Raw genomic sequence first — 16,413 nt, 5'->3', positions numbered from 1 at the left:
AAGCGTAATTTAAGGAGGTGAGCACTTTAAACTGTGGTACTTGCCTGTGGCACTTACACACCAAGGCTTAAAGCACTAAGCATGAACATCATGGCGTCTGTTGGCAGTGAGAAAGAGCACAGTAGTGAGGCGGAAGGAACAGCAAGCAAAGTAAGACTGCAGATGGGCTGCGCTTCATTTCCAACACTAGTAATTCTCAACCTTTCGCCTGCCTTCATACTTTGCCCATGTACAACACAATCCCAACAGCAAATCTTTCATTACACACAGATTCTCAACAGGAAAATCACTAACTCAGAATGTTTGCTAGAGTCTTTAGAAAGCAAAGATAAACTTGCTCAGTGACAACTACACGTTTTCTTCTCATATACAAGAAAGGGAGACTTCAGCAAAGAAACATAGCAGACATTATTTTAATAGACTATAATTTTCGGTCTTTTTTGGGGGGAGCCGCACTGCACGGCTTGTGGGATCTTAGTTTCCCGACGAGGAACTGAACCTGGGCCCTTGGCATTGAGAGCATGGAGTCCTAACCACTGGACCACCAGGGAATTCCCGTTTGGTCCTTTTTGTAGACCATTCTATGTGAGATTCCATAAATTATCTTATTTAAAAAATTTTTTTACACTTCTGGATGACATCTGTAGAAAGGTAAAATATGTCTAAATATTAGATGCAATTTTTTTCAAAATTAAAAGAATTCTTGATTCAAACACTGTTTTCCCTATAATATTATATAATATACAATACAGGAATACTGTTTTTAAATTCATAAAATATAGCCCAAAACAGTCCTTCCTGTTGGACATAAGCACTAGTAAGCAGAATTTTTACATACTCACATATAAACACATTTTTACATGTAAATGAAATCATGTTACATACTAGTATTTCATTAAAGTTTTTCATTCAATACACGATGATGATATCCAGTACTTACATAGTGATTATTTACTACTTAAACCCTTTAAAGGACAGAATTCATTTCACCTTTGCAACAACTCTGAGAGACAGGGAATACTATTATCGCAATTTTACAGATGAGAAAATTGAAGCATGAAAAGACTAAGCATCCTGCCCAAGGTTACACAGCAAAGAAGTGGCAGAGGCAGGAGTCAAACCCATGCCATTTTGCTCCACTGTTCACACTCTTTTATTTCGGGGGGCGGGGGGATCGTGCGGCATTCTGGACCTTAGTTCCCTAACCAGGGATCGAACCTGTGCCCCCTACAGTGGAAGCACAGAGTCTTAACCACTGGACCACCAGGGAAGTCCCTACTGTTCACACTCTTAACTCAGCCACACTTTCACTCTCAAGAGCTGGAGAAGTGGAAAATCTTTGCCAATGAAATAAATTTACATTAAATACACCCACACCTCACTGTTCTGACATCATCAATCATAGTTAATTAAGTTGACTAGGGGCTTCCCTGGTGGCGCAGTGGTTAAGAATCCACCTGCCAAGGCAGGTGACACAGGTTCAAGCCCTGGTACAGGAAGATCCCACGCCACGGAGTAACTAAGCCCGTGCACCACAACTACTGAGCCTGCGCTCTAGAGTCCGTGAGCCACAACTACTAAGCCCGCCTGCCACAACTACTGAAGCCCGCACACCTACAGCCTGTGCTCCACAACAAGAGAAGCCACCGCAATGAGAAGCCCACGCACCACAACGAGAGTAGCCCCAGCTCGCCGCAACTAGAGAAAGCCCACGCACAGCGACAAAGACCCAATGTAGCCAAAAACAGTAAATAAATAAATAAATTTCTATTAAAAAAAAGAGTTGACTATAAAGCTACGGGAAGACCCTAATGATCAATGGTAGATAAAATTTTAATTCACAATTGAAGTTATTTTCAGAGATGTCAAAAGATTTAACCTATAAGTGCTTCAGTGAATATTTTATGGCAATATAATAGCCCTCTGAAAAAACTGAAAACAATATTAGATCACAATAACATCTAGTAATCACAAGAGGACTCTTTCATACTAATAATGCCCTTACACATTTTTCATCTATTTTCCTTTCTGACTAGAAGACTCATATTTTCAAAGTTATACAAAGAAGAGTAAATAATAGTTACAACCTCAGTATCCTAAAAACAATCAAGTGACCAGCAAGTTACACTGCAAGTGAGAGACATTTGTCACCTATTAATTGAGAAAAACATTTTCTACAATATTCAGAGTTAAGTGAGAAAAAGAAATGCATGGCCCAAATCACTAGCAGGAAAATAAGTAATATTAAATATTTTTTCAATGCAAGGATTAGTCTTTTAATTTCCTCCCTCAAATGAGTCATTATTTATTTCCTGTTAAAACTCATTTGGAAAGTAACTGTAGTACTCTAAATAAAAAACAGTCAATCAATTGAGTGGGAAAAGGCCTATGGAACATGGGTGAGGTCAAGTCCTGGTCCCTTCCTTCCTGTGTTCCTTGGATTAGTTGCTGTCTCTGAGGCCAATTTCCCCAATTTTTAATAGGGATAAAAATAATACCTACCTTCATGAGTTTGCTGTAAGGCTGCAACTAAGCTATATGAGAGAGAGGGCTTACCCAATTTTTATCTCCAAAGCTTAGCCACTATTAGATTTAATACCTAACTCTATTACTTTGAATGAAAGCATTCACTTACATTACAAGTTTCAATAATTCAATTCAATATTTTTAATAGCTACTCTGACAATATTTGGCTCAGGCACATTAAATTTTTAAAAATTTTATCTGAGTGAAATATTCAAAATCGTTTTTAAACAATTTAACCTCTAACAGAATAAATTAAAAACTACATTCTCTTGCCCCATCCTCTCCCATTTTCTTCTGCTCTGCGGAAGCAACTGCTTTTAGCTCTTTCAGCTCTGACAGTTAATACCTTATCTCTAAATAACAGTCCTATACCACTATTTCTATATTTATACATTTTAGACGTCATTGTATTGACTTCCCGTTGTTTTAAGGACTTAACTTTTACATTTAAGCAACCTCTCTACCCTCCATCCTATTACTATAGTGTTCTTTTCTTATATAATTTTGAGGGGAGAAACTAAACGCCTTTACTATTTTTTTCTCTATCTGTTATCATCATATCTTTAATTTCCCCCCAATGTTCCATCATACTAGATAACAAGTCCTCCCTTTAATAGAAACTTCCATTCCTCCATTCTGCATTCTACTGACCACTGGCATCTAGTGTTACTATTGAGAAGTCTGATGCCATTCTGCTTCTCACTCCTTTGCAATAAATTATTTTTTCTTCCTGAAACTGTTTGAAGATTGTTTCTTTCTCTCTGATGACTTGAAATTTCATGACTCTTTGATCCTGTGATCCTTTTTAATTTAAAGCCTTTTGGAGCCTAAGCACATTTCATTGAAAGTAATTTGTTAAATATGCAGAACATGTGGCACAACTGCAAGAAGACATAAAAATAAGTAAGATAGTTCGGCTGTTAGGAAGATTTAAATTACTAAGAAGGGAAAACAAACACGACAGTGATAATAATAGGTGAAATACTGTCTATGACATTAGATAAATGCAAAGGATTTAGAGGGCTCAGAGGAGAAAAAAAACATGTCTGTTTTTAAGGAAAGAGTGGGGAGGCACAAAATGGTTCACATAAATGTGGGAGCATTTCTGGTTAAGAACTGAAGAATGAGTGAGCCGGTGGCATGGAAGGGTGGCATTTAAGACAGAAACAGCATGAATAAAAAACATGACATCAGGAAAACAGAGGATGTATCATTCAGGAAATATTGACTAATTCCATTTTGACAATGACATCAAGATACGTGTAAGGAGAAATGGCAGGCAGATAAATAATATAGCTGTTAAAGTTGACTGAGCATGGAGAACCTCAAGCACCCATGCCAGAGAGTCTGAAAGTACTCTTCCATTCAGTTAGCATTTTGCAAGTTACAATTTAAAATTAATAACTACTAAAACAATACTGGAAGGAGAAATCAATTCAGGTTCAACTAACAGTTATGAAAATGGACTTACATATGATTAGATCTTCTTCCTCTATTTGTTTTCTTTCCTATGACTGGAGTGCCAAAATGTTCAGGGTTGGTGAGTGGGAGCTGGTCTAATGTCTGTGGGTAGGAACATAAACCCATCAAAAGTTATTACGTTGCAAGCTTTTTTTTTTCTTTTTAAACCAAATCAGTTTAAGAATATGCTTAGATTTTGAGATTTAAAACTTCCCCTGAGGGAGACAAAAATACAACTTTCCTAAAGATAGAAAACTCTCATTTCAAAGATATTAGAATAAAGATGAATGAGCCCATGGCTGGGAAAAAAAAAAGTGAAAAGAAATTTCGTTTTTCTCTCTAGATAATTTCATTATCTATTTAAGGATTGACAGACTCCTAAGAATGATTAAAATATAAAACAAATAAAACTCAGTGGAAACAACAGATTTGAGAGATAAGAAACCTATGTGCAAGTACCTAACCCCTAGGTTGGGCCAACTGCAGCTCAAATTTTTCTTTGCATATAGGGAATCCCAATCCACAAGATAGAATTCTTAGTAAGTAACAGAAACGAAATTATCAGGATAAGCATCAACTGCTTGAGAAAAGGGCTTCAGATATCCTATATTATGACTTTGCAAACATTTTCTGCAGTAAACCTTTCTCCCCCGACCCCTGACCCCACCACCCCCGTCCCTTGCGGCTTGCGGGATCTTAGTTCCCCAACCAGGAATCAAACCCGGGCCCCAGCAGTGAAAGCACCTAACCACTAGACGGCCTGGGAATTTCCCGCAAGAAACCTTTTTTGAAGAAAATGTAAAAATCAGTTTTTCTACAGTTAATATTTTATTTTCCCTTCCTTTTTAATCTGCAACATCCAATACTGTGCTTGGTATGAAGATAATAATCAACAAATGAACACTTCTTTCTTGTTATCAACTGGTAATTCATGTCGACCCTTTTATCCCTCACCCCATTCAAAAATAATGATTTCCAGGGAAGGAACTGGTTGTTGGTTAAAAGCAGAATGAAGAAAAAGGGATTCTGAAATCCCTTCGTTTCTCCATGTCAGAGACTTCTTGGATTTTTCATGCCATTATTTCCTGAAAAGGTTTATATATCTAAAAAGTTAAGGTATCAATCTGAAGATGCTATCCCAACTAATTCTCTGAATATCAATGTTGGTAATATTCTTACTTTTTCTGCATCCTAATGATTTTCCACAGTTACTATTCCTTTTATTCTTCCATCAGAACCTTTGCTATTGCAGATACTTTTATGAACACAAGGGGAACTAAAGAGCCCAGAAAAACTGTCAGAGTGGAAGTGAGGGTGAGGAACTACTTAGGATAAAGACTTCTCAAAGTTACAAACAAGAATGTTATGAAAGGGTGTCCATCAACTTAAAGATCAGATATCTAAATACAAACTAATGTTAATATTTAAAAGAAAAGTTTTAACTTTTATTTTTAAAACTGAGATAATTTTGTTGAAACAACGATGAACTAAAACATGAAAGGGGGAAGCATATTCATCTATTTTGCATAATTTGTTAGAATATATGTAAATATATTTAAGGTACATATAGATATCCAACAACAAAGGATACAGTATAGGAAAAAGGCAGTAACGATAGACAAAAATCGTAACTTTTATAGGGCTGAAAACCTAACCTTTCAAATTTAGTTTGTAAGTCAGGCATTTAAAAAATATTTGGAAGCAAAAGCTGGCCCAAATACAATAATATGCCAGACAAAACCTCTTCAGAAATGACCTGTCATTAACTCCTAATTATGCTTCCCAAGGGTGAAAATTTCCAAGTACTGTATTCGGTAAACAGGAAAAATAAATTAATTTGGCTTCACTTTCTGTCAAGCTAACAAAAGAACTAAATGCCCCTCTCCTAAAATTAAGGCTGCTCTCTTGAAAGCAGAGATTTCTATTAAGTACTGTGATTTCTATTTTAAGTATCTGCTAGTCATTTCACTTGATTTAGGAAAGAAAATACCCAGGATTTCTGAAGAGTTATCTAGGAATCACATATAGGAATTCTCAAATAAACCACAATCTCTCCCTAGTATGTCAAAAAGAATTAGAATAATAGGAAGCAGTATCTCTGTCCCTGGCCCCAATCCTGGAAAGCAGGAACACCTTTATTACACATGACAGAAAAGAGTAAGGGGAGGGTAGGATTTGTCCTGTCTTAAACCAACAGAGCAGAGCCAGAGACTCCTGGCTATATCAAAGGCTCAAAGAAAATTCCACAGGGCCGGGGGAAACACGCCGATAGCCCTGTTACCTAAAATGGGCTGCAGGAAATACGGAGCTGGGATTTCATCTAAATTTTCTTCAGAGTTTTCAACTGCATGTAGTAAATGCACAGAGAGAATACCAGCTGATAAAACTACTTTTGGATAATATTCAAATTATGAATGCTCTATAGAAATACCCAAACACTCCAACAGATGTCAGGAAACAGGCAACATCCTCACTAAGCTGGTTATGGCTAGAACCAGTGATTTTGGTGCGGGAATTCAAACTGACTGACCCGCTTATCATCATCTCTTATCGTGAAAATTTTGAATTTAAGTCTTTGTTTAGGTATGAAGCTTATTAATGGGATTAGTGACCCCCAATACTGCCAAGTGTGATGTGGCTTTTCACTCAAAGGCCAAAGTTATTAGTAATAATAACAATTCTCTGAGCAAACTTCCAAAAAATTAAAACTGTTTTTTGAAAATAGCAGAAATATCAAATAAGGGAAAGAATATACATAGATGGTAGATTAAATATACTCCTGGCCATGTCTCCACAGCTCCTAGTACCCTTAAATTTTTATATTTTTGATTAATTAATGCTTTGTCTCCTTCAAAAGCAAAAAGAAGTTACCCAAGGATAAATTCCACATCTACTTAGCTTACCCATGTATTCCCAGTACCTAGCATAGCACGTGGCATATGGCAATGGGTAAGGAATAATACACCAGTATTCCAATACCCTCTAGCAAAACATACACCAGTATTCCAATACCCTCTAGCAAAACATGAAGTTCAACACATATAGTCACACACAGTAAAACCGATCCTTCCTGAAGTTAAAAAGGATACATTGAGCTACTTGCTCTTATTGCTTCAGCCTTTATACTACAACTGTCTTATGAACAATTCCAACTTAAAATTCTCCTGGCAAATACAAAATTAGTATCTTCGATATTTCTCTGGATTAAATACATAAGACATATACCTTCACTTAGGTGAAAAAAATCAAGTCTTCAAGTCCCCATATTCATTAACCTACTATAATTATCACATGTTCTAACTAAGGGAAATGAAATTATTTCTAAGAATTACATAAACTCAGAATGAATTCTGTTACTTCATCAGTGTAAGAAGCCAAATTCACTGTACTTGTCCAAAGCTATATGTATTTCCTATATTTAAACCTTCACAATTAATTCATCAAATATTTACTGAAGGCTTTTGTGTAGAAAACACTACTGGGAAAAGGAAAGCCCATCAAGATGACAAAAACTTGGCTATTCCGCCAAAACAGCTTACATTTTATAGAAAAAATGATAAAAGTAACCAAAAAGACCATAAAATAAAAATAAGAGAAGTGGAAAAGTATCAAAGGATATAGAGATCAAATGTGGTTAGAGAGCTCATGAAAGACAGTCATGTAGGAGGAAGCCTTTCTCATGGCCTTGAAAAGAGCAGGGCTCAGCAGAAACCAAGAAAAGAAAGTATGAGCCATAATCTGGAAACACCAAGTAGTCTTATAAGTCAGAAGTACAGGGAAGTAGCAGAGTATGAGACTGAAAAGACAGGCCAGAATCATAATACAGAGAATCTGTCCCAAATTCTGAGTTGAAATCGGAATTCATTTACGGGAAGGGAAAATAACAAAAAAACATAAAATAAAGTCTAATAATTTAAAAGAAATATTAAAATTCCCCAAAAAACCACTGTTCTAAATAGTTACTAGAAAAAAGAAATCTTGGTTTGGCCACACTGTGCATTAATTAATATTCATAGGCTGGACTAGAGAATATAACGCTATTTGCAACAAATATGTCCATTTTTAAAATTCTGAATTGCAAGTTACTGATTTACAAAACTTTGTGAGCCCTCCACTCTTAGTAACTTAATAACATCTTTCAATTTTAGAGCATGATTTTGGTGCCAAAAAGTGCTGGTTTGAGAACCAGTTCTGTTCATCACTTTCATCAACTCTGAGTTGTAGATAAGCATTGTATCTCCCTCATAATGTTGTAAATGCAAGGATGTATGTAAAGCACTAAGCAAAGTCCCTGGCAAATATGAACACTTCATTTATTCATCCAGCTAATGTTTATTCAGTTCCTACTCTGTGCCAGTCACTGTTCTAGGAACTGGGAACAAACTGGTGAAAAAGACATACAAAATCTCTGCCACTGAGACACAATCTAGTGAGGAAGGCAGACAATACATAATTAAGCACATATACATATTTTGGTGGTGAGAATGATCTGGGCTATAAAGAAAACTAAACCAACCTTAAAGAGCTATGAGGAATGGAAGGGACTATTTTAGAAAGGGCAGTCAAGCAAGCCTTCTTCAAGGAGAGGCTATAGTAAATGTCAGTGGTTGGCAGCAGGAGTAGCTAGGGATGGCTTGCAGTATCTACATAGCCTTTAATGATGATGGGGTTCAAGTAGATTACAAATGAGACATCTCTTTTCTACATTTAAAAATTAAAGGACTCTATAAAAAAGTTGCCTAACGGTAATAAACAATCCCGTTGTTTTTTCTTCATGGACAAATGTTAAAATACATTTTTTTTAGACAAAAAATCCCACAGAGAACCTGGTACTCAAACACAAGGCCTTAAACAGGTTTCACAGACTACACTCTCATGCTGTTATGTATTAATGAATTTTCCTGATTAACAAGTAAGCTGCTTGAGTTGAGAAAGCAAAACTTTCCTGCCCCCAGTACTAAATACTAGGACATGTTCATTCGTTAAGTGATTACTTACTTCACTTTCGGCAAAATGCCTCTCTCCTTTCAGGCACAGTGAAGACCGTCTCAGTGTCTTCTCATCTCCATCATCAAAAACTGTGAGAAGAGGTAGAAATGGCAACTACTGAAGGGTTTTTCAAAGATTAACAAAATGACATAAATTATCATTTAACTTTCTCAGTGCAAACAGAGCTATTGTTTTAAAAGATTAGATCTGAAATTCAGTACACATTTTAAGTTTTGTAGCAAACAACTTCAAGTGTAGAGTATGTTTTCCAATTTCTAGGGAAAAAAATATATATACCTGTAATGAAAACATCTTTCCTGGAACAGAAAACATCAAATGAAAATAAGAAGTTAGCATTTCAGAAAGAAACCTTTTAAATGCTGATTAATCCTTCTCAATATGGTAAAGAAAAAGCAAATTTTCCTATTGGTAAATACTGACAAATTTACCTAATAAACAAAAAATAACAGTACAAGTTTATATATTCAGACTGCCCCTAAAAATTACCCTATTTTTATTATTTAAAGCAGTGTTTCTCAACCTCAGCACTACTAACATTTTGGACCAGATGGGGACTGTCATGGGGACCTGTGCACTGTGAGATATTTAACAGCATCCCTGGCCTCCAGCCACTAGATGCCAGTAGCACCCCCTTCCCAGTTGTGACAACCAAAAATGTCTCCAGATATTGTCAAATGTTCCCTGGGGGGCTAATTTGCTCTCACTTGAAAACTGCTTATTTAAAGTACTAAAATGTCCCAGAAAATCTGTTGTAAGTTTACATATATACAGAATAGATGTACACTTTATGATATAATAATCTTAGCATATACTACATGCCTCACAAATCACGGGAAGAGAGTACCTCTATTTTAAATAGTTACCAGGCCTTGATTTTATAAACAGAGGTTTTTGCCAAAAAAACAAAATTAGGCTCTTATATATAATGTGAGCTTTTACATCACAAGAGACTGGATAAATAACTCTTTGTACTTTTTAAAAATGTAGTAACTAAAATAGTCAATGATAAAAGTGTCAATCACACCTAATTATCAAACAGACTTAACAACACAGAACCGCTCACGGTCTTGTAACCTACACAAATGCAAATATATCCTTAGGCTTCAAAATCAAATTTTCCCTCTCCACCAGGTTTTTGTTCTCATATCACAAAACTTATCATTACTATTTGAAAGCTCCATCAAATTCTGACATCACCAAAGACATTTTACTAGATGTTTACTCTCATCTCTGAGATCATTAAACAGTAAGAATTTTTACCATTCAATAAATACTGGGATAATTACTCTGTTATCAATTTGGAAAAAAATAGTATTTGATCATATTTCAGAATGTTCAAAAAAAACTGTGGGTGAAATAAAAAGCTCTTTGTAAAACAAAAAATAGAACTTTAAATTGAAGAATACATTGGAAGACAAATTTACAACACTGATGGAAGGAAAGCCTTCTTAAACAAGACTCAAACTAAAATGACAAAGGAAAAGGTGACCACAGGAAAATTGACTATGATTTGAAAATTGATAGCAGAGATAAGAGTAAAGCAATAGAAGAACACTGGCAACTGAAGTGGCAAAGGTTAACATTCCCTTTATACATTTAAATATATAAACTCATACCCTGAAAATAAGAAAACGATAACCTTCCCAAGAGGAAAAGGAGCGGACTGGGAAGACACTATAAACTGGCAATTCAAACGAGAGAAAATACAAATGAAATAATGTTCCTTTCAATAAACATATGAAAATATGTCCAATCTCACTACTCATCATGGGAGGAGCATATTAAAGCAAAACTGAGATACTATTTTGTGTCCAGATAGGCACAAATTTTAAAATATTACTAACATCACATTTGACAAGGGTTAGGACAACCACCACACTTATATACTGTTTATGGAAGTGTAAATTAACAGTCTTTTAGAAAAGCAGTTTTCATAACCTACTACAGCTTTAAAAGGCCATTTCCCTTCGACCTATGCCTAGTTCTCAATGTACACACTAGGGAAATATTAGAATAATGTTCATGTACAAAAGACATTCAATCCAGCATTTATTACAACAGCAAGAAAACTGGCAACATCATGAGTAAGTAACTGGCGACATCCAATGCTATGAAACATAATATTGCAGTTAAAAAATGTCATCTGTTGCACAACATGAATATTATGAACACTACTGAAATGCACACTTAAAAATGGTTAAGATGAAAAAAAATTTCTCTAAGATATACTCTGAAGTGAAAAAAGCTAGAAATCCAATTGTATAATATATACACTAATTTCAAACTATATGTTATGTACATATTTATGAAATAAATTTTTTAAAGATCTCGAAAGATAAAAAAACATTAACAGTAATAACACGTACGGCAACTAGGGGAGGAAGTAAATCAAGAAAAATCGGTTTTATTTGTATTAGCACTGAAAATATATTTTTAAAAGAAGATGTATTCCCTTACCTACAGTGTACCAACTCGCATCTGTTAATTTATTGATTACAGCTTCTTGATATGCACCATCAAGATTCTTCACTTCCACAATAGCTCCGACCTAAAGTATTAAAAAAAAAAAAAGTTAGGAAAACTTTAAGAAGATAAATGAACAAACTAAAAACTGGCTTTCTTTTTTTAAACTAATTGAGTGCATGATGGTGAAGAATAAAATCACTACTGATGTGATTTGTGTTAAGGTGCCAGCAGTTATACTCACCACTGTTTCTGCACCATCAGTGAAAATGTCAACATAGTGAAAAAGGCAAATAATATCTAAGTATTACTATCAAAATAGTTTTGCCCTTACAATCTCCCTGAAAGGGTCTTGGGAACCCTCACAGGTCTGGGGGTCCCTGTCTGTGAAACTGACTATCTTTGCCCCATATTACGACTCTTCTTTGAAGAAGGCTGGGGAAAAATTAACAAATAACTTTGAGGTTCTCCTTATGAGTTATAATGTACCAATAGTGACAGTCATTTGAAATATTTTCATCTCATCAAGAAAATGCTGATAATTTATATGGTTTATAAATTTATATGGTTTTTATAAGTACATCAAACTAAAACGCTTCTGTACAGCAAAGGAAATCATCAAAAATTTGAAAAAGCAACCTACTGAACGGGAGAAAATGTATTTGCAAATCACATATCTGATAAGGGGTTAAAAACCGAAAGATATAAAGAACTCATACAATGCAACAGCTAAAAAGGAATCAAACAATCCAATTGAGAAATGGACAGAGGTTCTCACACCATATATAAAAATAAACTCAAAATGGATTAAAAACCAGAAACCATAAAACTCCTAGAAGAAAACATAAGCAGAACACTCTCTGACATAAATCGTAGCAATGTTTTTTTGGATCTGTCTCCTAAGGCAAAGGAAACAAAAGCAAAAATAAACAAATGGGACTTAAACAATTAAACTTAAAAGCTTTTGCACAGCAAAGGAAACCATCAACAAAACAAAAAGAGAATCTACGGAATGGAAGAAATATTTGCAAATGATGCAACAGACAAGGTGTTAATATCCAAAATATATTAACATCTCCAAAATTAATATCAAAAAAGCAAAAAGTCCAATTTAAAAAATAGGGAGAAGACCTGAATAGACATTTTTCCAAAGAAATCATACAGATAGCAAACAGGTATATGGAAAAATGCTCAATATCACTAATCATCAGAGAAATGCAAATCAAACCCACAATGTGATATCTCCTGACACCTAATGAGAATGACTTATTATCAAAAAGGCAAGAATTAAAAGTGTTGGCCAGGATGCTGGAGAAAAGGAAACCCTCGTGCACTGCTGGTGGGAATGTAAATTGGTGCAGCCACTATGAAAAACAGTATGGAAGGTCTTCAAAAAATTAAAAATAGAACTACTGTATGATCCAGCAATTTCACTTCTGGGTATTTATCCAAAGGAAATGAAAACACTGATTTGAAAGGATATATGCGCCCCCAAGTTCACTGCAGCATAATTTACAATAGCAAAGATATGAAAACAATCTAAGTATCCATCGATGGATGAATGGATAATGATATGTGTGTGTGTGTGTGCATGCAAGCGCGCGTGCGTATAATTCAGCCATAAAAGAGAATGAAATCTTGCCATTTGCAACGACATGGGTGGACCTTGAGGGCATTATGCTCAGTGAAATAAATCAGTAAGAAAAAGACAAATACCATACAATATCACATATACATGGAGTCTAAAACACAAAACAAACAAAAAACCAAGCTCATAGACATAGAGAACAGATTGGTGGTTGCCAGAGCTGGGAAGGAAGTGCAGGTGGACAAAATGGATGAAGGGGTCAAAAGCTACAAACTTCCAGTTATAAAATAAATAAGTCATGGAGATGTAATGTGCAGCATGGTGACTACAGTCAAGAACACTGTATTGCACGTCTGAAAGTACAGGGTAAGTCTTAAAGTCCTCGTCACAAGAAAAAAATTTTTTACAACCATGTATGGTGATGGATGTTAACTAGATTTAATGTGGTGATCCTTCTGCAATGCATACAAATACTGAACTATTATGTTGTATACCTGAAACTAATAATAATGTTATATGTCAATTACACCTCAATTAAAAATAAAATGTATATGGTCTTTGCAGTGATAACAAAAATAAACTTGTTCCAGAAGAGACTGTCAGCCTCACACAATGCCCAAAAGAGGGAAGGAAATGTTGCAGAATTAAAAGAATTTTTTTTTTTTTTTTCTGTGGCCGCGCCGTGCAGCACGTGGGATCCTAATTCCCCGACCAGGGATCGAACCCAGGACCCCCCTGCAGTAGAAGCACAGAGTCTGAACAACTGGACCACTAGGGACTACTGTCAATAAATACATAGTACATTTTTTAAAATTTAATACTCAAGTGGTCTAGTATTATTTTCATGTGAACTCACTGAAAATATATTGAGATCAAATAACTATCACTATGGGAAGTTTATTTCCTCTAGGAGAAACATAAATGCTAATACTTTCTATCAGCTGATGGAAAGCCACAAAGTACATTAGGGAACAATTCAAAATCTATATACAAAAAAAACCTCCATAGGCAAGAGAAATATTTTAACAATTTTGAGACCGAAATTTAATACACTTGCATACATCAAAATCAAAATGGTCCTAAGCCCTAATCAAAAACAAAGAAAATTTCAATAAATAAGAAAAACAAAACAAGAAAAATAAACCAACTATGCCACAATCAAAGAGGCTGGAGCAATAGGAGAGAAAGATGGCTTGAGGAAACAAAGTAATTGTCTTTCCTATCCCTTGCAACACTGAACATTTTTTGTAGTTGGTACCAGCTAGCCTGTGCCAGGTGAACAGGGCAGTCAGGTAGCGAAGAGCTACGCTGGTGTGCTTATGAGGCAAAAACACAAATAAGACATGGAGACGTGTGTGTTCTGATCATCCAGGGGGCACAATGCTTCAATGACAGGCTGTGCATCCATCAGAACTTGGTCTGCCATTACTGGCTGCAAGACTTCAGCCAGAGTACTTTACCTCCCACCTCCCTTCACGGTTTCCTCTTCTGTAAAGAGCTATTACGAAGGTTACATAAGATAATATGTGCAGAGGACTTAGCACAGTACTAGCACATACTAATAAGTGCTAAATAAATGGCGGTTAACATCAAATTATACATGTGCATGTTTTTGTCCTTTTGTCCCTACAAGTGATATACATGGGCACGTAAAATTAAAGATGGCACCTATAGGGACTTCCCTGGTGGCGCAGTGGTCAAGAATCTGCCTGCCAATGCACAGGACACAGGTTCGAGCCCTGGTCCGGGAAAATCCCACATGCTGCAGAGCAACTAAGCCCGGGCACCACAACTACTGAGCCCGTACTCTAGAGCTCACGAGCCACAACTACTGAAGCCCACATGCCTAGAGCCTGTGCTCCGCAACAAAGGAAGCCACCGCAATGAGAAGCCCGCGCACTGCAATGAAGAGTAGCCCCCGCTTGCCGCAATCAGAGAAAGCCTGCACACAGCAACGAAGACCCAACGCAGCCAAAAATAAAATAAATAAATTTGAAAAAAATGGCATCTATAAAACAGAAAGGGTGGAAAATAATTTTCACAAGGCAAGATTAAAAAAACTTACAAGTTTTAGTCCTCCATAGTGCCTACTATATATGCAAGGTACTAATGCCCTGGGGATCCAATTAAAAGTTTTTAAATCAACCACCAACAAAATCTGGCAGATACACACATCTATCTAGTTCTCTGGAAAGTACAGCTTCATTAGGAAAGGATTTTTCTTGCATCTACAAATGTCTCTTCAATTGTTAGCATTTCTTAAAATTCACCCAGCTAGGCCAATGTCCATTTCAGACATTCTAAAGGACCAAACAGCACACAGTGGCTACCCGCACATTCCCTTTAGCTTGCTCACTAGTGGAAAGTAAAGCAGCACTAATTTCACTGGCCAATGAAAACTACTGCAAAGAAATGAAACTATCTGTATATATGAACATATTCATCACTTATAACTGCCTGATGACCCTTTAACAATTTCATATGCCAGTAGTTGCTTCAAAGAATTAAAAGCTCTGAGGATTTGTTTTGTTTTGTTTTCTCAATTTTCACATCATCATGGAACTTACATCACCTGATCCCTACCACCTATTATTTCCGGAAATTGTACCTTTTAATAAATGAAACATGGTGAGACCAAAACAGATGAGTAAATAAAAAGCAATCAGTTTTTCCTTGATGTTCATTTCACTTCTGAACACAGGTTTTACTATCATGTAGGTTTTATTGAACACTAAGTCTGCTTTTTTTCTATTAGTCTATTCAGAGAGAATTACATATTTATCAACTCAATAACAGAGTAACCAATGAATTTTTTAGAAGACTGAGATAATTATTGTTTCCCACTGAAGCATTAGAAGTAATAATGAATAAATAAATGAATTACCTTTAGTGGGCCTTTTATGTGGTCATCCTGAACTTCCACTGTTGAAGAATCATGTCTAAATGTTACCTAAAGATTATAAATTTAATTAGCCACCAAAAAAGAAAAAAAAGCAACACAAGCTCGTTAATGCATGAATTCATTTTTACTATGACTAAACAAACGGCTGCCTAGTTTATACAATATCTCAATCCCTAAGTAGATTAACTGAAAAATTTATTATTTAACAGACAACTTCCCAGACTAATTTACTTGATGATTTACATATCATATTTTATTCAATACTATTAGTTGTGAGTTTAATTGTATAATTTCTTTTCCTACAAATGAGGAAAAAAGAGGTGGCAATCTTAGGGTATTAGGTACTTTACCATTTTGCGAAGGCCTCGCTTAGTAATAAGCAGTAGCAAAAAACACTTACTGACAGCCAAGTATCAGGCTCAAGCATCAAACATATTAATCTTCACAACAACCATTTTAGGTA

General features: G+C 35.6%; 1 protein-coding gene across 1 annotated transcript in view; it reads right to left on the bottom strand.

Annotated features, from left to right (window-relative positions):
* The window catches only part of ARID4B (AT-rich interaction domain 4B), a 125,623-nt gene that overhangs the window by 59,414 nt on the left and 49,796 nt on the right, over positions 1 to 16,413 (bottom strand). The window contains exons 4-7 of the mRNA XM_065894836.1: positions 15,933 to 15,998; positions 11,455 to 11,545; positions 8,986 to 9,065; positions 3,998 to 4,089 (exon numbers count right to left, since the gene is read on the bottom strand). Of these exons, the coding sequence (XP_065750908.1) occupies positions 3,998 to 4,089; positions 8,986 to 9,065; positions 11,455 to 11,545; positions 15,933 to 15,998 (329 nt within the window). The remainder of the gene's footprint in view (positions 1 to 3,997; positions 4,090 to 8,985; positions 9,066 to 11,454; positions 11,546 to 15,932; positions 15,999 to 16,413) is intronic.

Source organism: Phocoena phocoena, chromosome 16, assembly GCF_963924675.1.
Source record: "Phocoena phocoena chromosome 16, mPhoPho1.1, whole genome shotgun sequence".
NCBI lineage: Eukaryota > Metazoa > Chordata > Mammalia > Artiodactyla > Phocoenidae > Phocoena > Phocoena phocoena.
Note: the sequence above shows the minus strand (reverse complement) of the source record. Positions and strands in the feature narration are given on the sequence as shown.